At 31.4% G+C, this 25,967-nt stretch overlaps 1 protein-coding gene across 1 annotated transcript in view; it reads left to right on the top strand.

The window, feature by feature from the left end:
* stard9 (StAR-related lipid transfer (START) domain containing 9) overlaps positions 1 to 25,967 on the top strand; it is a 111,500-nt gene that overhangs the window by 47,902 nt on the left and 37,631 nt on the right. Inside the window, exons 5-10 of the mRNA XM_062043309.1 lie at positions 1,006 to 1,118; positions 20,461 to 20,603; positions 21,917 to 21,984; positions 22,053 to 22,150; positions 22,218 to 22,421; positions 25,790 to 25,887. Coding sequence (XP_061899293.1) covers positions 1,006 to 1,118; positions 20,461 to 20,603; positions 21,917 to 21,984; positions 22,053 to 22,150; positions 22,218 to 22,421; positions 25,790 to 25,887 — 724 coding nt within the window. The remainder of the gene's footprint in view (positions 1 to 1,005; positions 1,119 to 20,460; positions 20,604 to 21,916; positions 21,985 to 22,052; positions 22,151 to 22,217; positions 22,422 to 25,789; positions 25,888 to 25,967) is intronic.

Below are 25,967 nucleotides of genomic sequence, written 5' to 3'. Positions count from 1 at the left end.
AAAAAGTTTCGAGATACATGTCAAAGAAAAAAAAATTATAAGAAAAAAATCCCCCATGTCCCAGGGGGTGATCAAAGGGTGATGGGTCAAATGCAGAGAATAATTACGCCACACCTAGTGTGTGTAAAAGAGACATGAGGGAAAACATTTTTTTTATAATTTTATTTATTTTATTTTTTTTTAGACATGTATCTCAAAACTTTTTATGAAGTTATAAAAAAAAAAAAAATTATTCACAGAGATTGTTAGTCGCTAAGTGTTCATTTAGCTGCTGTGCGACAATTTTTTCGAGGATTTTCGAGATAAACGGAAGGTGGGACACCGGCCGGTAGTTGACCATGAGGTCAGGATCGAGGTTAGGTCTTTTGAGCAGAGGATGAATAACCGCTTTTTTGAATGTTAGGGGAACAGTGCCGGAGGAAAGTGATAAGTTTATAACATTTAACACTGATGGACCTAATAATACAAAAAGGTTCAGAGAATCTGGAGCAATCACTGCACGTAAGCGGCAAGGCCCGTGACATTCGATCCCTCAGGCGGTACAGCATCAAAAAGCGACATCAGTGTGTAAAGGATATCACCACATGGGCTCAGGAACACTTCAGAAAACCTCTGCCATAAGTACAGTTCGTGGCTACATCTGTAAGTGCAAGTTAAAACTCTACTATGCAAAGCCAAAGTAATTTATCAACAACACCCAGAAACATTTCTCAGTTGGAACATTAAATAACTTGTCCATGCAGTCTATTCAATTGAATATAAGTAGAAAAGGATTTGCAAATCATTGTATTCCCTTTTTATTTACCATTTACACAACATGCCAACTTCACCGGTTTTGTGTTTTGTAAATAAATGCTTGTAGCCAATACATCAGTACAGTATACAACTTTCTATTGCGTTATGTCATCAAATTTAACACGAGGTTACATTTTTAAAAATTGTTTGTGAAATATCTGCAAAGGGAGAATGTTAAATGACTTCCCTTTTGTTGTCTCTCGCGTGCAGTTTTTTGGAGATCTACAACGAGCGAGTCAGAGACCTGCTCGGAGGTGGCGAGCAGAAGAAGAGAGCCTCGCTGAGAGTCCGAGAGCATCCTGATAAAGGACCCTACGTGCAAGGTGAGTCTGCTGTACACACGGCGGTCTCCAGGGTGCAGCCTTTCGGCGTATTCTAAAAATAACATTTCAAACAAAAACATAGGAAAGTAGAAGAAAAGAGCAAACAGGTTCAATGTGACAAGAAAAAGTTGCATTGTTGACAAATAACACATTAAGTTCAAACTTAGTTTTCCTTGACAAAAAGGGCATAAAACAAACTAAAAAACGTATAAAAAACCCAATAAAAACGTATAATCGGCGGATAGATGTAAAGTCGATCTATATCAGGGGTCAGCAACCTTTTTGAAACCAAGAGCTACTTCTTGGGTAGTGATTAATGAGAAGGGCTACCAGTTTGATACACACTTCAATAAATTGCCAGAAATAGCCAATTTGCTCAATTTACCTTTAACTCTATGTTACTATTAATAATTAATGATATTTACACTTAATTGAACGGTTTAAAAGAGGAGTAAACACAAAAAAAATGACAATTACATTTTGAAACATAGTTTATCTTCAATTTCGACTCTTTAAAATTCAAAATTCAACCGAGAAAAAGAAGAGAAAAACTAGCTAATTCCAATCTTTTTGAAAAAATTAAAAAAATAATTTATGGAACATCATTAGTAATTTTTCCTGACTAAGATTCATTTTAGAATTTTGATGACATGTTTTAAATAGGTTAAAATCCAATCTGCACTTTGTTAGAATATATAACAAATTGGACCAAGCTATATTTCTAACAAAGACAAATCATTATTTCTTCTAGATTTTCCAGAACAACATTTTTTAAAGAAAAGAAAAAGACTTTGAAATAAGATTTAAATTTGATTCTACAGATTTTCTAGATTTGCCAGAATATTTTTTTTGAATTTTAATCATAATAAGTTTGAAGAAATATTTCACAAATATTCTTCGTCGAAAAAACAGAAGCTAAAATGAAGAATTAAATCAAAATGTATTTATTATTCTTTACAATAAAAATAAAAAAAATTACTTGAACATTGATTTAAATTGTCAGGAAAGAAGAGGAAGGAATTTAAAAGATAAAAAGGTATATGTGTTTAAAAATCCTTTTTAAGGTTGTATTTTTTCTCAAAAATTGTCTTTCTGAAAGTTATAAGAAGCAAAGTAAAAAAAATAATGAATTTATTTAAACAAGTGAAGATCAAGTCTTTCAAATATTTTCTTGGATTTTCAAATTCTATTTGAGTTTTGTCTCTCTTAGAATTAAAAATGTCGGGCAAAGCGAGACCAGCTTGCTAGTAAATAAATACAATTTAAAAAATAGAGGCAGCTCACTGGTAAGTGCTGCTATTTGAGCTATTTTTAGAACAGGCCAGCGGGCTACTCATCTGGTCCTTACGGGCTACCTGGTGCCCGCGGGCACCGCGTTGGTGACCCCTGATCTAGACACTTCACTGTTAAAAGTAATAAATAAAAAAAGGATGACTTTTATTTTTAAATTTCAAATTACATTTTTTTAATTAAATGTTGGATCCCCAAGAGTTTTAGTGGGATGCTCCAAAAATTGATAGCAGAACTAAACGTAAAAAAATGACGCATTCATTTTGTTGTTCTTTTGTGGTTGCTATGCCCAAATATGGCTGCAAAGACCTGCTTGTGCAAATAAAATAACGTCATGTTAAGTCCTAGTAGTAAATACTGTGATTGTTGGTCCGATACACCTTGTTTTTGTTGTTGATTTTCATAACAGAAACTAAATGTTTAGTTGTTGTTGTGCAGAAAAGCCAAGTGCTTTACTCCACACGGACGACCACATTATAGCGTCTTTGGTGTTATTTGTCAGTATCAACAAAATACCCTTAATGGTATTAACAAGCTAGGGCACGGGTGTCAAACTCAAGGCCCGTGGGCCAGATCTGATCATTTTATTTGGCCCTCGAAAGCCTGGAAGTAATGTGCGTCATTAAAGTACTTCACATTTTCTGACTACCGTAATTTCCGGACTATAAGCCGCTACTTTTTCCCCTCGTTCTGGTCCCTGCGGCTTATACAAGGGTGCGGCTTATATACGGCCTGTTTTTCTCCGACACCGACGAAGAGGATTTCGGTGGTTTTAGTACACAGGAGGAAGACGATGACACAATGATTAAAGGCTGACTCTTCATATACCGGTAGGCTGGTTATTTTGATAACGTACAGGCGAGCACTTTGTATTACTTTGCACCTTTGTATTATTTGTACTCTGCATGAATGCTGTTCGCCATGTCAAAGATGTGAAAGTTTGATTGAATGATTGAAAGATTTATTGTTAATAAATGGGACGCTTTGCGTTCCCAAACAGTCATCTCTGTCCCAACAATCCCCTCCGTGGTAGCAGGAACCCCTATATACTATGGTAATTACACATCAAAACCCTGCGGCTTATAGTCGGGTGCGGCTTGTATATGGAGCAATCTGTATTTTCCCCTAAATTTAGCTGGTGCGGCTTATAGTCAGGTGCGGCTTATAGTCCGGAAATTACGGTAAATGTATTAGTTTTATCCATTTTGACAGAAAAATTTTTGTAAAAACATGTACTCAATGCGATCGCATATTTTTTAACCATAAATAATGTAATGTAACAAATATATGATCATACATTCAAACAATGTTTTTGTTGAACTGGGAATAAATACTTTTTATCTGCTTGACTTGTGATTCCAAAAAAAGTTATTCATCAAATTGTCAAATTTTATGAATAGATTTTACAGCAACTTCGTGAAATGTACTGTGGCTTTACATAGAGATGTCCGATATCGGTCTGCCGATATTATCGGCCGATAAATGCGTTAAAATGTAATATCTGAAATTATCGGTATCGTTTTTTTTATTATCAGTATCGTTTTTTTTTTTTTTTTTTTTTTTTTTTAAATTAAATCCACATAAAAAACACAAGATACACTTACAATTAGTGCACCAACCAACCCCATTTACACTCATTCACACAAAAGGGTTGTTTCTTTCTGTTATTAATATTCTGCTTCCTACATTATATATCAATATATATCAATACAGTCTGCAAGGGATACAGTCCGTAAGCACACATGATTGTGCGTGCTGCTGCTCCACTAATAGTACTAACCTTTAACAGTTAATTTTACTCATTTTCATTAATTACTAGTTTCTATGTAACTGTTTTTATATTGTTTTACTTTCTTTTTTATTCAAGAAAATGTTTTTAATTTATTTCTCTTATTTTATTTGATTCGTTTTTTTAAAAAGTACCTTATCTTCACCATACCTGGTTGTCCAAATTAGGCATAATAATGTGTTAATTCCACGACTGTATATATCGGTTGATATCGGTATCGGTAATTAAAGAGTTGGACAATATCGGATATCGGCAAAAAGCCATTATCGGACATCCCTAGTTTTACAGCATTTTACTGTAACTAAAAAAACAGTCCCACTGTTTTTTGACCATAAAATGCTGGCAACTGAGCTGCCAGTTTTTTTACTGTAAAAAACGTTGGTACTATTTTGCTATTCACAATAGTACACGGTAAAATCTACAATTGTCGTTTTTACGGTAAAAATCCGGCAGCTAAGTCGCCAGAATTTTACTGTAAAAATGCAGTTTTATATTTACGGTAAAAAAACACTCCAATTTTGCAGTTTTTTAAGCTGTCCGCCATCGTGGTTGTAGTCCTTAAGGCAAAATTATTTATAATTCCAACAGGCATAACTGGGTATTACAATTTGTAGTTTTTAGCGTGTAGGCATCCATCTGCTTTGGCAGAAATATGGTCACTATGATTCCGCTTCGGCAGTACCGTATTTTTCGCAGTATAAGTCGCTCCGGAGTATAAGTCGCACCGGCCGAAAATGCATAATAAAGAAGGAAAAAAACATATATAAGTGGCACTGGAGTATAAGTCGCATTTTTGGGGGAAATGTATTTGATAAAAGCCAACACCAAGAATAGACATTTGAAAGGCAATTTAAAATGTCTAAAGCAGGGGTCACCAACGCGGTGCCCGCGGGCACCAGGTAGCCCGTAAGGACCAGATGAGTAGCCCGCTGGCCTGTTCTAAAAAATAGCTCAAATAGCAGCACTTACCAGTGAGCTGCCTCTATTTTTTAAATTGTATTTATTTACTAGCAAGCTGGTCTCGCTTTGCTCGACATTTTTAATTCTAAGAGAGACAAAACTCAAATAGAATTTGAAAATCCAAGAAAATATTTGAAAGACTTGGTCTTCTTTCGTTTAAATAAATTCATTATTTTTTTTACTTTGCTTCTTATAACTTTCAGAAAGACAATTTTAGAGAAAAAATACAACCTTAAAAATGATTTTAGGATTTTTAAACACATATACCTTTTTACCTGTTATATTCCTTCCTCTTCTTTCCTGACAATTTAAATCAATGTTCAAGTAAATTAAATTTTTTTATTGTAGAGAATAATAAGTAAATTTTAATTTAATTCTTCATTTTAGCTTCTGTTTTTTTCGACAAAGAATATTTGTGAAATATTTCTTCAAACTTATTATGATTAAAATTCAAAAACTTATTCTGGCAAATCCAGAAAATCTGTAGAATCAAATTTAAATCTTATTTCAAAGTCTTTTGAATTTCTTTTAAAATTTTTGTTCTGGAAAATCTAGAAGAAATAATGATTTGTCTTTGTTAGAAATATAGCTTGGTCCAATTTGTTATATATTCTAACAAAGTGCAGATTGGATTTTAACCTATTTAAAACATGTCATCAAAATTCTAAAATGAATCTTAGTCAGGAAAAATTACTAATGATGTTCCATAAATTATTTTTTTAATTTTTTCAAAAAGATTCGAATCAGCTAGTTTTTCTCTTCTTTTTTTCGGTTGAATTTTGAATTTTAAAGAGTCGAAATTGAAGATAAACTATGTTTCAAAATGTAATTGTCATTTTTTTCGTGTTTTCTCCTCTTTTAAACCGTTCAATTAAGTGTAAATATCATTAATTATTAATAATAACATAGACTTAAAGGTAAATTGAGCAAATTGGCTATTTCTGGCAATTTATTTAAGTGCGTATCAAACTGGTAGCCCTTCGCATTAATCACTACCCAAGAAGTAGCTCTTGCTTTCAAAAAGGTTGGTGACCCCTGGTCTAAAGAATAGTGAACAACAGGCTGAATAAGTGTACGTTATATGAGGCATAAATAACCAACTGGTATGTTAACGTAACATATTATGGTAAGAGTCATTCAAATAACTATAACATATAGAACATGCTATACGTTTACCAAACAATCTGTCACTCCTAATCGCTAAATCCCATGAAATCTTATACGTCTAGTCTCTTACGTGAATGAGAGAAAAACTGCGACTTATAGTCCGAAAAATACGTAACTGCTAAAAGTAATTTTTTTTTTTAAAAAAGGATGATTTATTTTTAAATTTTAAATAAAAATCTTTTATTAAATGTTGGATCCCCAAAAATTTTAGTGGGATTTTTTTAAAGCTGTCATTGCTCCAAAAATTGATAGCAGAACTAAACGTAAAAAAATGACAATAGATCGCATTCATTTTTTTGTTCTTTTGTGGTCGCTACGCCCAAATATGGCCACAACCAAGATGGCGGACAGCTTAAAAAAAAACTACAAAATTAAAACGGCGGCCGGATGGGACGTATACTTCCTGTTTCCGGTTTAGGCCACGCCCACTTCCTGGGCTCATAAAACAATCCCCCGCTGGTGCCCCTTTTTTAGAGGGTCAGTGGAAGCCACGCCCACTTCCTGGGGGGGGGGGTCATAAACCCTCCTCACCTCCGGTCATAAAACAATACCCCGCTGGCAACCCCTTCTATCTTCTCAAGTGAAGCGAGGTAGCAGTAACTTTTTAATGACGATAAATAGTTTAAATATTTTTTTAAATATATTTTTTAAGAGTGTAAAAATCCACTCTATTTCATTTTAAATATTTTTTCATCATCGTTTTTATATTTGCCTCTAAACCTTTCAAAATAAACCTAAATCTGCAGGGATTAAATAAACAGTAGCCTATTTGGGGCTTAGACCATCGCCTGAAATCCAAAAGTGGTGATCATCTCCCTGGTGTGCCGTGGGAGATGATCTAATTTCACCTATTTGGGTTAAAAATATTCTTTGCAAAGCAGTAATTATAGTCTGCAAATGATGTGTGGTTGTTGAGTGTCGGTGCTGTCTAGAGCTGGGCAGAGTAACCGTGTAATACTCTTCCATATCAGTGGGTGGCAGCAGGTAGCTAATTGCTTTGTAGATGTGGGAAACAGCGGGAGGCAGGGTGCAGGTAAAAAGGTGTCTAATGCTTAAACCAAAAATAAACAAAAGGTGAGTGCCGCTAAGAAAAGGCATTGAAGCTTAGGGAAGGCTATGCAGAACCAAACTAAAACTGAACTGGCTACAAAGTCAACAAAAACAGAATGCTGGACGACAGCAAAGACTTACTGTGGAGCAAAGACAATGTACATCCGAACATGACATGACAATCAACAATGTCAAAAAAAAATTTTTATAAAAACTTTCTCCTGCGCACGAGAAACTTTTTATAAAAAAGAGAAACTTTTTATAAAAAAAAAAAATTATAATTTTTTAAAATTTAAACATTTTAATTTTTGATCTCGTGCGCACGAGATACATGTCTAAAAAAAAAAACATTTTTTTTTTTTATAAAAAGTTTCTCGTGCGCAGGAGATACAGGTCTAAAAAAAAATTATAATTTTTTTTTTTTTTATATAACTTTATAAAAAGTTTCGAGATACATGTAAAAAAAAAAAAAAAATTATAAGGAAAAAAACCCCCATGTCCCAGGGGGTGATCAAAGGGTGATGGGTCAAATGCAGAGAATAATTACGCCACACCTAGTGTGTGTGTACGGAGCCCCTAAAGAGACATGAGGGGGAAAAAATTGTTTATAATTTTTTTTTTTTTTTTTTTTTTTTTTTAGAGATGTATCTCAAAACTTTTTATAAAGTTCTAAAAAAATATATATATATATATATATATAATTAAAATAACATTTTTTTATTGAAAGTTTCTTGTGATACATCTCTAAAAAAAAATAAAAAATGTTTTTTTTTTATTTTTATAAAAAGTTTCTCTTGCGCGGTGATACATGTCTAAAAAAAAAAAAATTATACATTTTTTATTTTATTTTATATAACTTTATAAAAAGTTTCGAGATACATGTCAAAAAAAAATAATTGTTTTTATAAAAAGTTTCTCTTGCGCACGAGAAACTTTTTATTAAAAAAAATAATAATTAAAAAAACAAAATTTTATAAAAACCTTTTTGTGCGCAGGAGAAACTTTTTATTAAAAAATATTTTTTTTTTTTTTTTTTTATAAAAAGTTTCTCCTGCGCACGAGAAACTTTTTATTTAAAAAAAAAATTATAATTAAAAAAACAAAATTTTATAAAAACCTTTTTGTGCGCAGGAGAAACTTTTTATTAAAAAATTGTTTTTATTTTTTTTTTTTATAAAAAGTTTCTCCTGCGCACGAGAAACTTTTTATTTAAAAAAAATATTATAATTAAAAAAAAAAAAACAATTTATAAAAAGTTTCTCGTGCGCAGGAGATACATGTCTAAAAGATACTAAAAAAAAAAATTATACATTTTTAAAAAAATTTTTTATAACTATAAAAAGTTTTGAGATACATGTCAAAAAAAAAAAAAAATTATAAGAAAAAAATCCCCCATGTCCCAGGGGGTGATCAAAGGGTGATGGGTCAAATGCAGAGAATAATTACGCCACACCTAGTGTGTGTGTACGGAGCCCCTAAAGAGACATGAGGGGAAAAAAATTGTTTATAATTTTTTTTTTTTTTTTTTTTTTTTTTAGAGATGTATGTCAAAACTTTTTATAAAGTTATAAAAAAATAATATATATATAATTAAAATAACATTTTTTTTATTGAAAGTTTCTTGTGATACATCTCTAAAAAAAAAAAAAAAATGTTTTTTTTTTATTTTTATAAAAACTTTCTCTTGCGCGGAGATACATGTCTAAAAAAAAAAAAATTATACATTTTTTATTTTATTTTATATAACTTTATAAAAAGTTTCGAGATACAAGTCAAAAAAAAATAATTGTTTTTATAAAAAGTTTCCCTTGCGCACGAGAAACTTTTTATAAAAAAAAAATAATTAAAAAAACAAAATTTTATAAAAACCTTTTTGTGCGCAGGAGAAACTTTTTATTAAAAAAAAATATATATATTTTTTTTTTATAAAAAGTTTCTCCTGCGCACGAGAAACTTTTTATTAAAAAAAAATATAATTAAAAAAAAAAAACAATTTATAAAAAGTTTCTCGTGCGCAGGAGATACATGTCTAAAAGATACTAAAAAAAAAAATTATACATTTTTTTTAAAAAAATTTATAACTATAAAAAGTTTCGAGATACATGTCAAAAAAAAAAAAAAAATTATAAGAAAAAAATCCCCCATGTCCCAGGGCGTGATCAAAGGGTGATGGGTCAAATGCAGAGAATAATTACGCCACACCTAGTGTGTGTGTACGGAGCCCCTAAAGAGACATGAGGGGAAATTTTTTTTTATAATTTTATTTTTTTTTTAAATTTTTTAGAGATGTATCTCAAAACTTTTTATAAAGTTATAAAAAATATATATATATATATAATTAAAATTAAAAAAAAATTATACATTTTTAAAAACATTTTTTATAACTATAAAAAGTTTCGAGATACATGTCAAAGAAAAAAAAAATTATAAGAAAAAAATCCCCCATGTCCCAGGGGGTGATCAAAGGGTGATGGGTCAAATGCAGAGAAGAATTACACCACACCTAGTGTGTGTGTAAAAGAGACATGAGGGAAAACATTTTTTTAATAATTTTATTTATTTTATTTTTTTTTAGACATGTATCTCAAAACCTTTTATAAAGTTATAAAAAAAAAAAAAATTATATAATCAAAAGAACATATTTTTTAATAAAAAGTTTCTCGTGATACATGTCAAAGAAAAAAAAAAAATGATAAGAAAAAAATCCCCCATGTCCCAGGGGGTGATCAAAGGGTGATGGGTCAAATGCAGAGAAGAATTACGCCACACCTAGTGTGTGTGTATGGAGCCCCTAAAGAGACATGAGGGAAAACATTTTTTTTATAATTTTATTTATTTTATTTTTTTTTAGACATGTATCTCAAAACTTTATATAAAGTTATAAAAAAAAAAAAAATTATATAATCAAAAGAACATTTTTTTTAATAAAAATGTTTTCGTGATACATAAAACAAAAACAAAAATTTATTTTTTTTTTATAAAAAGTTTATCCTGGGCACAAGAAACTTTTTATAAAAAAAAATATATATATAATTTTTTTTTAAAAACATTTTTATAAAAAGTTTCTCGTGCGCAGGAGATACATGTCTAAAAAAAAAATTATAATTTTTTTTTTTTTTTATAACTATAAAAAGTTTCGAGATACATGTAAAAAAAAAAAAATTTTAAGAAATAAATCCCCATGTCCTAGGGGGTGATCAAAAAAAAATAAAAATGTTATCAAAAGTTTCTCGTGCGCAGGAGATACATGTCTAAAAAAAATTAGAATTTTTTTTATTTTTTATAACTATAAAAAGTTTCGAGATACATGTCAAAAAAAAAGAGACATGAGGGAAAAATTTTTTTTTATAATTTTATTTTATTTTTTATTTTTTTAGACATGTATCTAAACTTTTTATAAAGTTATAAAAAAAAAAAATTATATAATTGAAATTTTTTTTTTTATAAAAAGTTTCTCGTGATACATGTCTAAAAAAAAAAAAATTATTATTTTTTTTATAAAAAGTTTCTCGTGCGAGGAGATACATGTCTAAAAAAAAAATTATACATTTTTTATTTTATTTTATATAACTTTATAAAAAGTTTCGAGATACATGTAAAAAAAAAAAAATTGTTTTTATAAAAAGTTTCCCTTGCGCACGAGAAACTTTTTATAAAAAAAAACAAAACATTTTTTTTATTTTTATAAAAAGTTTCTCGTGCGCAGGAGAAACTTTATAAAAATTAAAAAAATTATTATTATTATTTTTTTTTTTATAACTATAAAAAGTTTCGAGATACATGTCAAAACAAAAAAAAGAGACATGAGGGAAACATTTTTTTTAATAATTTTATTTTTTTAAATTTTTTTTTAGACATGTATCTCTAAACTTTTTATAAAGTTATAAAAAAAAAAATTATATAATTAAAAGAACATTTTTTTTAATAAAAAGTTTCTCGTGATACATGACTAAAAAAAACAAAAAATTACATTTTTTTTTTTTATAAAAAGTTTCGATGATACATGTAAAAAAAAAAATTGTTTTTATAAAAAGTTTCCCTTGCGCACGAGAAACTTTTTATTAAAAAAAATAACAAAATTTGTTTTTTAATAAAAAGTTTCTCGTGCGCAGGAGAAACTTTTTATGAAAAAAAAAAAAAAAAATTTTTTTATTTTTATAAAAAGTTTCTCCTGTGCACGAGAAACTTTTTATAAAAAAAAAATAAAAAAATTTATAAAAAGTTTCTCGTGCTGCGGAAATACATGTCTTAAAAAAAAAAAATTAATAATTTTTAAAAAAAATTTTTTTATATAACTAAAAAAAGTTTTGAGATACATGTCAAAGAAAAAAAATATATAAGAAAAAAATTCCTCATGTCCCAGGGGGTGATCAAAGGGTGATGGGTCAAATGCAGAGAAGAATTACACCACACCTAGTGTGTGTGTAAAAGAGACATGAGGGAAAACATTTTTTTAATAATTTTATTTATTTTATTTTTTTTTAGACATGTATCTCAAAACCTTTTATAAAGTTATAAAAAAAATAATAATTATATAATCAAAAGAACATTTTTTTTAATAAAAAGTTTCTCGTGATACATGTCTAAAAATAAAAAAATTTAATTTTTTTTTTTTTATAAAAAGTTTCTAGTGCGCGGAGATATGTCTAAAAAAAAAATTATACATTTTTATTTTATTTTATATAACTTTATAAAAAGTTTCGAGATACATGTCAAAAAAATAAATATTAGTTTTTATAAAAAGTTTCCCTTGCGCACGAGAAACTTTTTATTAAAAAAAAAAAAAATTACAAAAATGTTTTTTTTTTAAACTTGTGCGCAGGAGAAACTTTTTTTTTTTTTTTTTTTAATTCAAAAAAATTATTTTTTTTATAAAAAGTTTTTCCTGGGCACAAGAAACTTTTTATAAAAAAAAAAAAAAAAATTATAATTAAAAAAAAAAAAAAAGTATAAAAAGTTTCTCGTGCGCAGGAGATACATGTCTAAAAGAAAAATTATACATTTTTATTTTTTTTATAACTATAAAAAGTTTCGAGATACATGTCAAAGAAAAAAAAAATGATAAGAAAAAAATCCCCCATGTCCCAGGGGGTGATCAAAGGGTGATGTCAAATGCAGAGAATAATTACACCACACCTAGTGTGTGTGTACGGAGACCCTAAAGAGACATGAGGGAAAACATTTTTTTTATAATTTTATTTATTTTATTTTTTTTTAGACATGTATCTCAAAACTTTTTATAAAGTTATAAAAAAAAAAATATATATATAATCAAAAGAACATTTTTTTTTATAAAAAGTTTTTCGTGATACATGTCTAAAAGAAAAAAACTCGAAACTTTTTAGTTATAAAAAAAAAAAAAAATTATATATATATTTTTTTTTATAAAAAGTTTCTTGTGCCCAGGAAAAACTTTTTATAAAAAAAAATTTTTTTTTGAATTATTTTTTTTTTTTAATAAAAAGTTTCTCCTGCGCACAAGAAACTTTAAAAAAATAAAATAAAATTTTGTAATTTTTTTTTTTTTATAAAAAGTTTCTCGTGCGCGGAGATACATGTCTAAAAAAAATTATAAATTTTTTATTTTATTTTATATAACTTTATAAAAAGTTTCGAGATACATGTCAAAAAAATAAAAATGAGTTTTTATAAAAAGTTTCTCTTGCGCACGAGAAACTTTTTATAAAAAAAAAAAAATTACAAAATTTTATTTTATTTTTTTAAAGTTTCTTGTGCGCAGGAGAAACTTTTTATTAAAAAAAAAAAATAATTCAAAAAAAAATTTTTTTTTATAAAAAGTTTTTCCTGGGCACAAGAAACTTTTTATAAAAAAAAATATATATATAATTTTTTTTTTTTTTTATAACTAAAAAGTTTCGAGATACATGTCAAAAAAAAAAAAATTTTAAGAAATAAATCCCCATGTCCTAGGGGGTGATCAAAAAAAAATAAAAATGTTATCAAAAGTTTCTCGTGCGCAGGAGATACATGTCTAAAAAAAATTAGAATTTTTTTTTTTTTTTTATAACTATAAAAAGTTTCGAGATACATGTCAAAAAAAAAAGAGACATGAGGGAAAAAATTTTTTTTATAATTTTATTTTATTTTTTATTTTTTTAGACATGTATCTAAACTTTTTATAAAGTTATAAAAAAAAAAAATTATATAATTGAATTTTTTTTTTTTAATAAAAAGTTTCTCGTGATACATGTCTAAAAAAAAAAATTTAATTTTTTTTTTTTAATAAAAAGTTTCTAGTGCGCGGAGATATGTCTAAAAAAAAAATTATACATTTTTATTTTATTTTATATAACTTTATAAAAAGTTTCGAGATACATGTCAAAAAAATAAATATTAGTTTTTATAAAAAGTTTCCCTTGTGCACGAGAAACTTTTTATAAAAAAAAAAAAAAACATTTTTTTTATTTTTATAAAAAGTTTCTCGTGCGCAGGAGAAACTTTATAAAAAAAAAAAAAAAAATTTTTTTTTTTTTTTTTTTTATAACTATAAAAAGTTTCGAGATACATGTAAAAAAAAAAGAGACATGAGGGAAACATTTTTTTTAATAATTTTATTTTTTTTTATTTTTTTTTAGACATGTATCTCTAAACTTTTTATAAAGTTATAAAAAAAAAAATTATATAATTAAAAGAACATTTTTTTTAATAAAAAGTTTCTCGTGATACATGACTAAAAAAAACAAAAAATTAATTTTTTTTTTTTTATAAAAAGTTTCGATGATACATGTAAAAAAAAAAAAAATGTTTTTATAAAAAGTTTCCCTTGCGCACGAGAAACTTTTTATTAAAAAAAATAACAAAATTTGTTTTTTTAGAAAAACTTGTACATGCCTTTATTACCAGTAGGCTAGACTATTGTAATGGTCTCCTTGCAGGTCTTCCCAAAAAAACTGTCAGGCAGCTACAGCTTGTTCAGAACGCTGCTGCTAGAGTTCTAACAAAGACCAAAAAATGTGAGCACATTACACCAATTCTTAAATCCTTACATTGGCTCCCTGTACATCAGAGAATAGATTTCAAAATCCTCCTGCTCACATATAAATCACTACATGGTCTAGGGCCCAAGTATATCACTGATATGCTCCCACTATATACGCCCTCTAGATCACTAAGATCTTCTGAGACCAATCTGTTAGCGGTTCCAAGAGTAAACTCAAATCAAGGGAGATCATCATTCAGTCACTATGCAACACATAGCTGGAATAAACTTCCTGAAGATGTCAGACTCTCCCCAACTCTCACTACTTTTAAAACTAGACTGAAGACTTTTATGTTCACCTTAGCTTTCAGCTAAATCTTTTAATCTTTTAACTTTTAATGTCTGCACTGTTTTTATTTTTATTGTCTGCATTTTAATTTTGCTTTTATTTTCTTTCATTTCACTTTGTTGTCTGTGAAGCACTTTGAGTCTGCCTTGTGTATGAAAAGCGCTATACAAATAAAGTTGCCTTGCCTTGCCTTGCCTTTTTAATAAAAAGTTTCTCGTGCGCAGGAGAAACTTTTTATGAAAAAAAACAATTTATAAAAAGTTTCTCGTGCGCAGGAGATACATGTCTAAAAGATACTAAAAAAATTTTTTTTACATTTTTAAAAACATTTTTTATAACTATAAAAAGTTTCGAGATACATGTCAAAGAAAAAAAAAATTATAAGAAAAAAATCCCCCATGTCCCAGGGGGTGATCAAAGGGTGATGGGTCAAATGCAGAGAAGAATTACACCACACCTAGTGTGTGTGTAAAAGAGACATGAGGGAAAACATTTTTTTAATAATTTTATTTATTTTATTTTTTTTTAGACATGTATCTCAAAACCTTTTATAAAGTTATAAAAAAAATAATAATTATATAATCAAAAGAACATATTTTTTAATTAAAAGTTTCTCGTGATACATGTCAAAGAAAAAAAAAAATGATAAGAAAAAAATCCCCCATGTCCCAGGGGGTGATCAAAGGGTGATGGTCAAATGCAGAGAAGAATTACGCCACACCTAGTGTGTGTGTACGGAGACCCTAAAGAGACATGAGGGAAAACATTTTTTTTATAATTTTATTTATTTTATTTTTTTTTAGACATGTATCTCAAAACTTTTTATAAAGTTATAAAAAAAAAAATATATTATATAATCAAAAGAAAAAAAATGTTTATAAAAAAATTTCGTGATACATGTCTAAAAAAAAAAAAAAAAATTTTTTTTTTTTTTAATAAAAAGTTTATCCTGGGCACAAGAAACTTTTTATAAAAAAATATATATATATAATTTTTTTAAAAAAACATTTTTATAAAAAGTTTCTCGTGCGCAGGAGATACATGTCTAAAAAAAAAATTATAATTTTTTTTTTTTTTTTTATAACTATAAAAAGTTTTGAGATACATGTCAAAAAAAAAAAATTTAAGAAATAAATCCCCATGTCCTAAGGGGTGATCAAAAAAAAATAAAAATGTTATCAAAAGTTTCTCGTGCGCAGGAGATACATGTCTAAAAAAAATTAGAATTTTTTTTATTTTTTATAACTATAAAAAGTTACAAAAATTTTTTTTTTTAATCTTGTGCGCAGGAGAAACTTCTTTTTTTTTTTTTTTTTAATTCAAAAAAATTATTTTTTTTATAAAAATTTTTTCCTGGGCACAAGAAACTTTTTATAAAAAAAAAAAAAAAAATTATAATTAAAAAAAAAAAAAAAATTTATAAAAGGTTTCTCGTGCGCAGGAGATACATGTCTAAAATAAAAATTATACATTTTTATTTTTTTTTATAACTATAAAAAGTTTCGAGATACATGTCAAAGAAAAAAAAAAATGATAAGAAAAAAATCCCCCATGTCCCAGGGGGTGATCAAAGGGTGATGTCAAATGCAGAGAAGAATTACGCCACACCTAGTGTGTGTGTACAGAGACCCTAAAGAGACATGAGGGAAAACATAAAAATTTTATCAAAAGTTTCTCGTGCGCAGGAGATACATGTCTAAAAAAAATTAGAATTTTTTTTTTTTTTTATAACTATAAAAAGTTTCGAGATACATGTAAAAAAAAAAGAGACATGAGGGAAACATTTTTTTTTATAATTTTATTTTATTTTTTATTTTTTTAGACATGTATCTAAACTTTTTATAAAGTTATAAAAAAAAAATTATATAATTGAAAATAATAATTGTTTTTATAAAAAGTTTCCCTTGCGCACGAGAAACTTTTTATAAAAAAAAATAACATTTTTTTTTTAATAAAAAGTTTCTCGTGCGCAGGAGAAACTTTTTATGAAAAAAATCTATATATATATTTTTTTTTTCATAAAAAGTTTATATATATATATATATTTTTTTTTTAATAAAAAGTTTCTCCTGCGCACGAGAAACTTTTTATAAAAAAAAAAAAAAATTATAAAAAGTTTCTCGTGCGCAGGAAATACATGTCTAAAAAAAAAAAATTTAATAATTTTTTTATTATTATTTTTTTTTTATAACTAAAAAAAGTTTTGAGATACATGTCAAAGAAAAAAAAATATAAGAAAAAAATCCCTCATGTCCCAGGGGGTGATCAAAGGGTGATGGGTCAAATGCAGAGAATAATTACGCCACACCTAGTGTGTGTACGGAGACCCTAAAGAGACATGAGGGGGAAAAAAAATGTTTATAATACATGTCTAAAAAAAAAAAAAAAAAATTATTAAAAAAAATCCCCCATGTCCCTTTGGTACTTTAACTCCTTTCTGTCCTCCTGCACTTTGTTGCGAGGCCTGCATCCCCTCATTGTCTGCACACACATCCCAGGTGACCACAGGAAGTGATGTCATATCCTGCTAGAAGCAGCAATACACACGCAGTTGTTTAGGAGTCACAGTTATTCAGTGCAGCACATGTGAGCTGATTCATGCCTCAACATTGTGCTGGTAAAAAGTGAGGAGACATTTCATCCATTTCTCTCCCAAATCAACTGCTTTTCTAGGCTTGTTTTATTTCCCCTTTTACCTTGGTTTCATTTACCTGCATCTAATGTCTTCAATCAGACCTATCACAGCATCTAATGTCTCTTCAATCAGACCTATCACAGCATCTAATGTCTCTTCAATCAGACCTATCACAGCATCTATTGTCTCTTCAATCAGACCTATCACAGCATCTAATGTCTCTTCAATCAGACCTATCACAGCATCTAATGTCTCTTCAATCAGACCTATCACAGCATCTAATGTCTCTTCAATCAGACCTATCACAGCATCTAATGTCTCTTCAATCAGACCTATCACAGCATCTATTGTCTCTTCAATCAGACCTATCACAGCATCTAATGTCTCTTCAATCAGACCTATCACAGCATTTAATGTCTTCAATCAGACCTATCACAGCATCTAATGTCTCTTCAATCAGACCTATCACAGCATCTAATGTCTCTTCAATCAGACCTATCACAGCATCTATTGTCTCTTCAATCAGACCTATCACAGCATCTATTGTCTCTTCAATCAGACCTATCACAGCATCTATTGTCTCTTCAATCAGACCTATCACAGCATCTATTGTCTCTTCAATCAGACCTATCACAGCATCTATTGTCTCTTCAATCAGACCTATCACAGCATCTATTGTCTCTTCAATCAGACCTATCACAGCATCTATTGTCTCTTCAATCAGACCTATCACAGCATCTAATGTCTCTTCAATCAGACCTATCACAGCATCTAATGTCTCTTCAATCAGACCTATCACAGCATCTAATGTCTCTTCAATCAGACCTATCACAGCATCTATTGTCTCTTCAATCAGACCTATCACAGCATCTACTGTCTCTTCAATCAGACCTATCACAGCATTTAATGTCTTCAATCAGACCTATCACAGCATCTAATGTCTCTTCAATCAGACCTATCACAGCATCTAATGTCTCTTCAATCAGACCTATCACAGCATTTAATGTCTTCAATCAGACCTATCACAGCATCTAATGTCTCTTCAATCAGACCTATCACAGCATCTAATGTCTCTTCAATCAGACCTATCACAGCATCTATTGTCTCTTCAATCAGACCTATCACAGCATCTATTGTCTCTTCAATCAGACCTATCACAGCATCTAATGTCTCTTCAATCAGACCTATCACAGCATCTATTGTCTCTTCAATCAGACCTATCACAGCATCTATTGTCTCTTCAATCAGACCTATCACAGCATCTATTGTCTCTTCAATCAGACCTATCACAGCATCTATTGTCTCTTCAATCAGACCTATCACAGCATCTATTGTCTCTTCAATCAGACCTATCACAGCATCTATTGTCTCTTCAATCAGACCTATCACAGCATCTATTGTCTCTTCAATCAGACCTATCACAGCATCTATTGTCTCTTCAATCAGACCTATCACAGCATCTATTGTCTCTTCAATCAGACCTATCACAGCATCTATTGTCTCTTCAATCAGACCTATCACAGCATCTATTGTCTCTTCAATCAGACCTATCACAGCATCTATTGTCTCTTCAATCAGACCTATCACAGCATCTATTGTCTCTTTAATCAGACCTATCACAGCATCTATTGTCTCTTCAATCAGACCTATCACAGCATCTAATGTCTCTTCAATCAGACCTATCACAGCATCTAATGTCTCTTCAATCAGACCTATCACAGCATCTAATGTCTCTTCAATCAGACCTATCACAGCATCTATTGTCTCTTCAATCAGACCTATCACAGCATCTATTGTCTCTTCAATCAGACCTATCACAGCATCTATTGTCTCTTCAATCAGACCTATCACAGCATCTAATGTCTCTTCAATCAGACCTATCACAGCATCTATTGTCTCTTCAATCAGACCTATCACAGCATCTAATGTCTCTTCAATCAGACCTATCACAGCATCTAATGTCTCTTCAATCAGACCTATCACAGCATCTATTGTCTCTTCAATCAGACCTATCACAGCATCTATTGTCTCTTCAATCAGACCTATCACAGCATCTAATGTCTCTTCAATCAGACCTATCACAGCATCTATTGTCTCTTCAATCAGACCTATCACAGCATCTAATGTCTCTTCAATCAGACCTATCACAGCATCTATTGTCTCTTCAATCAGACCTATCACAGCATCTAATGTCTCTTCAATCAGACCTATCACAGCATCTATTGTCTCTTCAATCAGACCTATCACAGCATCTATTGTCTCTTCAATCAGACCTATCACAGCATCTATTGTCTCTTCAATCAGACCTATCACAGCATCTATTGTCTCTTCAATCAGACCTATCACAGCATCTATTGTCTCTTCAATCAGACCTATCACAGCATCTAATGTCTCTTCAATCAGACCTATCACAGCATCTAATGTCTCTTCAATCAGACCTATCACAGCATCTATTGTCTCTTCAATCAGACCTATCACAGCATCTATTGTCTCTTCAATCAGACCTATCACAGCATCTATTGTCTCTTCAATCAGACCTATCACAGCATCTAATGTCTCTTCAATCAGACCTATCACAGCATCTAATGTCTCTTCAATCAGACCTATCACAGCATCTATTGTCTCTTCAATCAGACCTATCACAGCATCTATTGTCTCTTCAATCAGACCTATCACAGCATCTATTGTCTCTTCAATCAGACCTATCACAGCATCTAATGTCTCTTCAATCAGACCTATCACAGCATCTAATGTCTCTTCAATCAGACCTATCACAGCATCTATTGTCTCTTCAATCAGACCTATCACAGCATCTATTGTCTCTTCAATCAGACCTATCACAGCATCTAATGTCTCTTCAATCAGACCTATCACAGCATCTAATGTCTCTTCAATCAGACCTATCACAGCATCTATTGTCTCTTCAATCAGACCTATCACAGCATCTAATGTCTCTTCAATCAGACCTATCACAGCATCTATTGTCTCTTCAATCAGACCTATCACAGCATCTATTGTCTCTTCAATCAGACCTATCACAGCATCTATTGTCTCTTCAATCAGACCTATCACAGCATCTAATGTCTCTTCAATCAGACCTATCACAGCATCTAATGTCTCTTCAATCAGACCTATCACAGCATCTAATGTCTCTTCAATCAGACCTATCACAGCATGTGGTGTCAGACAGCAAGCAGGCCATGGAGCTGCTGGAGGCAGGAATCGCCAATCGCATCACGGCGGCCACCCACAACCACCACGCCAGCAGCCGCTCCCACGCCATCTTCACCGTGCAGTATACTCAGGTTATACCCTTTTCTCATACCTCACAAGTCAAAGGTTATACAATTTGACCGACATTCTAGCATTTAAGTACTTTTCTCCTACCTCACAAGTCAAAGGTTATACAATTTGACCGACATTCTAGCATTTAAGTACTTTTCTCCTACCTCACAAGTCAAAGGTTATACAATTTGACCGACATTCTGGCATTGAAGTACTTTTCTCCTACCTCACAAGTCAAAGGTTATACAATTTGACCAACATTCTGGCATTGAAGTACTTTTCTCCTACCTCACAAGTCAAAGGTTATACAATTTGGCCGACATTCTGGCATTTAAGTACTTTTCTCCTACCTCACAAGTCAAAGGTTATACAATTTGACCGACATTCTAGCATTTAAGTACTTTTCTCCTACCTCACAAGTCAAAGGTTATACAATTTGACCGACATTCCTGCATTTAAGTACTTTTCTCCTACCTCACAAGTCAAAGGTTATACAATTTGACCGACATTCTTGCATTTAAGTACTTTTCTCCTACCTCACAAGTCAAAGGTTATACAATTTGACCGACATTCTAGCATTTAAGTACTTTTCTCCTACCTCACAAGTCGAAGGTTATACAATTTGACCGACATTCTAGCATTTAAGTACTTTTCTCGTACCTCACAAGTCAAAGGTTATACAATTTGACCGACATTCTATCATTTAAGTACTTTTCTCCTACCTCACAAGTCAAAGGTTATACAATTTGACCGACATTCTAGCATTTAAGTACTTTTCTCCTACCTCACAAGTCAAAGGTTATACAATTTGACCGACATCCTAGCATTTAAGTACTTTTCTCCTACCTCACGAGTCAAAGGTTATACAATTTGACCGACATTCTAGCATTTAAGTACTTTTCTCCTACCTCACAAGTCAAAGGTTATACAATTTGACCGACATCCTAGCATTTAAGTACTTTTCTCCTACCTCACAAGTCAAAGGTTATACAATTTGACCGACATTCTAGCATTTAAGTACTTTTCTCCTACCTCACAAGTCAAAGGTTATACAATTTGACCGACATTCTAGCATTTAAGTACGCTTAGAGATCACAAAGGTCTTCTACATGAAGACAGGTTGATACTGCACACGTTCTGTAAGCAGTAGTTGTTTGTGTCCAATATAAGTTGTCATCTCGCCTTCATTCTGGAATTTTGTGGTTTTACAAAATCTTGCTAGTAACTTGAAGTTGTGTGAGTGTAGCTTTAATGCTAATGAGCTGCTTGAAAACTATTGTGTTGTCCTCATCGTTACTCACCATGTCATTATTGTCCTCATCATTCCTCACAGGCGACACTAGAAAACAACCGTCCCTCAGAAACAGTCAGCAGGATCAACCTGGTGGACCTGGCTGGAAGGTAAGAGAGTGTGTCTGCTGCCCCCTAGTGGCCATGTGGTTACTGCCGTTGTAATGTGACATTTGCAGCGAGAGAGCAGACGCCAGCTCGTGCAGGGACCGACTGACCGAGGGCTCCAACATCAACAAGTCTCTCGTCACGCTGGGCATCGTCATTTCTGCCCTGGGTTAGCCAGAAACACCATTCCTTCCAAATATGGGCGTTCTTCCTCCTGATCATTTTTCTGTCCTCAGCCCAGAACTCCCAGATGTCCAGCAGCTGCCAGAGCATCAACAGCATGGCGTCCGAGGGTGAAGGCAGCACAGCAGGGAGCCACAGCAGCTCTCTGTCTGGAGGAGGAGGAAGGAGGCACTGCTTCATCCCCTACAGAGACTCTGTCCTCACCTGGCTGCTCAAAGACAGCCTGGGGGGCAACTCCAAAACTATCATGATCGCAAGTATGTCACGTATAGAGCAGTGGTCCCCAACCACTGGGCCGCGGACCGGCGATTGGTACCGGTCCGCGGACCGCACAAAAATTTAAAAAAAAAAAAATATATATATATATATTTTTTTTTTAATGAAATCAACATAAAAAACACAATATATACATTATATATCAATATATATCAATACAGCCTGCAGGCATACAGTCCGTAAGCACACGTGATTGTATTTATTTATGTAAAAAAAAAAAAAAAAAATTTTTTTTTTTTTTTTTTTTTAAAAATGAAATCAACATAAATAACACAATATATACATTCTATATCAATATAGATCAATACAGCCTGCAGGGATACAGTCCGTAAGCACACATGATTGTATTTATTTATGTAAAAAAAAAAATATATATATATATATATATATATTTTTTTTTTTTAATGAAATCAACATAAAAAACACAATATATACATTATATATCAATATAGATCAATACAGCCTGCAGGGATACAGTCCGTAAGCACACATGATTGTATTTATTTATGTAAAAAAAAAAATATATATATATATTTTTTTTTTTTTTTTTTTTTTCTATGAAATCAACATAAAAAACACAATATATACATTTTATATCAATATAGATCAATACAGCCTGCAGGGATACAGTCCGTAAGCACACATGATTGTATTTTTTTATGTAAAAAAAAAACAAAATTTTTTATTTATTTATTTTTTTAATGAAATCAACATAAAAAAACACAATATATACATTCTATATCAATATAGATCAATACAGCCTGCAGGGATACAGTCCGTAAGCACACATGATTGTATTTTTTTATGTAAAAAAAAAAAAAAAATTTTTTTTTTTTTTTTTTTTAATGAAATCAACATAAAAAACACAATATATACATTCTATATCAATATAGATCAATACAGCCTGCAGGGATACAGTCCGTAAGCACACATGATTGTATTTTTTTATGTAAAAAAAAAAAAAAAAAAAAAAAGTTTTTTTTTTTTTTAAATACACCCCCCCTCCCCTCCCAACCGGTCCGTGGGACAAATTTTCAAGCGTTGACCGGTCCGCAGCTACAAAAAGGTTGGGGACCACTGGTATAGAGGATCTTTGACTTATTACAACTCCAAAACTATCATGATCGCAAGTATGTCACGTATAGAGGATCTTTGACTTCTTACAACTCCAAAACTATCATGATCGCAAGTATGTCACGTATAGAGGATCTTTGACTTCTTACAACTCCAAAACTATCATGATCGCAAGTATGTCACGTATAGAGGATCTTTGACTTCTTACAACTCCAAAACTATCATGATCGCAAGTATGTCACGTATAGAGGATCTTTGACTTCTTACAACTCCAAAACTATCATGATGGCAAGTATGTCACGTATAGAGGATCTTTGACTTCTTACAACTCCAAAACTATCAAGTATGTCAGCAGTCCTTTTTTTTGTTTTTTTTTACATAAATAAATACAATCATGTGTGCTTACGGACTGTATCCCTGCAGGCTGTATTGATCTATTTTGATATAGAATGTATATATTGTGTTTTTTATGTTGATTTAATTTTTATTTTAATTTTAATTTTTTTATTTTATTTTTTTAAATTTCTTATCGGGCCGCGGCCCGGTGGTTGGGGACCACTGGTATAGGGGATATTTGACAAGCATTATTTTTAGTCATTCCTTAAAAACAGCAGAGCACTCCTGTCATATAGAGGATCTTTGACTAGCATTTTTGTAGGCGTTCCTTAAAAACAGCAGCGCACTCCTGTCATATAGAGGATCTTTGACTAGCATTTTTGTAGGCGTTCCTTAAAAACAGCAGAGCACTCCTGTCATATAGAGGATCTTTGACTCACATTTTTTTAGGTGTTTGTTAAAATAAGCAGAGCACTCCTGTCAAACAGAGGATCTTTGACTAGTATTACTAGGCGTTCCTTAAAAACAGCAGAGCACTCCTGTTGTATAGAGGATCTTTGACTTTTTACAGTGTATCCTTAAAAACAGCAGAGCACTCCTTTTATATAGAGGATCTTTGACTTTTTACAGTGTATCTTTAAAAACAGCAGAGCACTCCTGTCATGTAAAGGATCTTTGACTAGCATTTTTGTAGGCGTTCTTTAAAAACAGCAGAGCACTCCTGTCATATAGAGGATCTTTGACTTTTTACAGTGTATCTTTAAAAACAGCAGAGCACTCCTGTCATGTAAAGGATCTTTGACTAGCATTTTTTGTAGGCGTTCCTTAAAAACAGCAGCGCACTCCTGTCATATAGAGGATCTTTGACTAGCATTTTTGTAGGCGTTCCTTAAAAACAGCAGCGCACTCCTGTCACATAGAGGATCTTTGACCTTTTACTGTATGTCCTTAAAAACAGCAGAGCACTCCTGTCATATAGAGGATCTTTGACTTGAGGAATTAATGTTTATTTCCATTCATCACTTGGTGACCACTTGTGATTATTTGATCCATTTGGTGAGATAAAGTATGAAGTTGCAGAGACATGACTGTATGTACACAATGACAGTGCAGAGACATGACTGTATGTACACAATGACAATGCAGAGACATGACTGTATGTACACAATGACAGTGCAGAGACATGACTGTATGTACACAATGACAGTGCAGAGACATGACTGTATGTACACAATGACAGTGCAGAGACATGACTGTATGTACACAATGACAGTGCAGAGACATGACTGTATGTACACAATGACAATGCAGAGACATGACTGTATGTACACAATGACAGTGCAGAGACATGACTGTATGTACACAATGACAGTGCAGAGACATGACTGTATGTACACAATGACAATGCAGAGACATGACTGTATGTACACAATGACAGTGCAGAGACATGACTGTATGTACACAATGACAGTGCAGAGACATGACTGTATGTACACAATGACAATGCAGAGACATGACTGTATGTACACAATGACAGTGCAGAGACATGACTGTATGTACACAATGACAGTGCAGAGACATGACTGTATGTACACAATGACAGTGCAGAGACATGACTGTATGTACACAATGACAGTGCAGAGACATGACTGTATGTACACAATGACAGTGCAGAGACATGACTGTATGTACACAATGACAATGCAGAGACATGACTGTATGTACACAATGACAGTGCAGAGACATGACTGTATGTACACAATGACAGTGCAGAGACATGACTGTATGTACACAATGACAGTGCAGAGACATGACTGTATGTACACAATGACAGTGATAGTTAGCTTTGTGTAAATGTGACAATGTAGCAGAAGAAGCTGACATTAGCTTACATGAAGTAAATTGTAGCGTGACACAGATAATATGTTGTGTGTTGCAGCTGTCTCTCCCTCTGCTAACTGCTACAACGAGACCCTCAGCACGCTGCGCTACGCCGCCCACGCCAGGAACATCATCAACCAGCCTCGGGTGAACGAGGTCGGCCGGCCGAGTAGAGCGTCACTCACACGCTGCGTATTATCTTGTAATTGTTCAACGCGTGCTTGCCATGTGCTCGC

The sequence above is a fragment of the Entelurus aequoreus genome, linkage group LG03 (assembly GCF_033978785.1).
Source record: "Entelurus aequoreus isolate RoL-2023_Sb linkage group LG03, RoL_Eaeq_v1.1, whole genome shotgun sequence".
Lineage (NCBI taxonomy): Eukaryota > Metazoa > Chordata > Actinopteri > Syngnathiformes > Syngnathidae > Entelurus > Entelurus aequoreus.
Note: the sequence above shows the minus strand (reverse complement) of the source record. Positions and strands in the feature narration are given on the sequence as shown.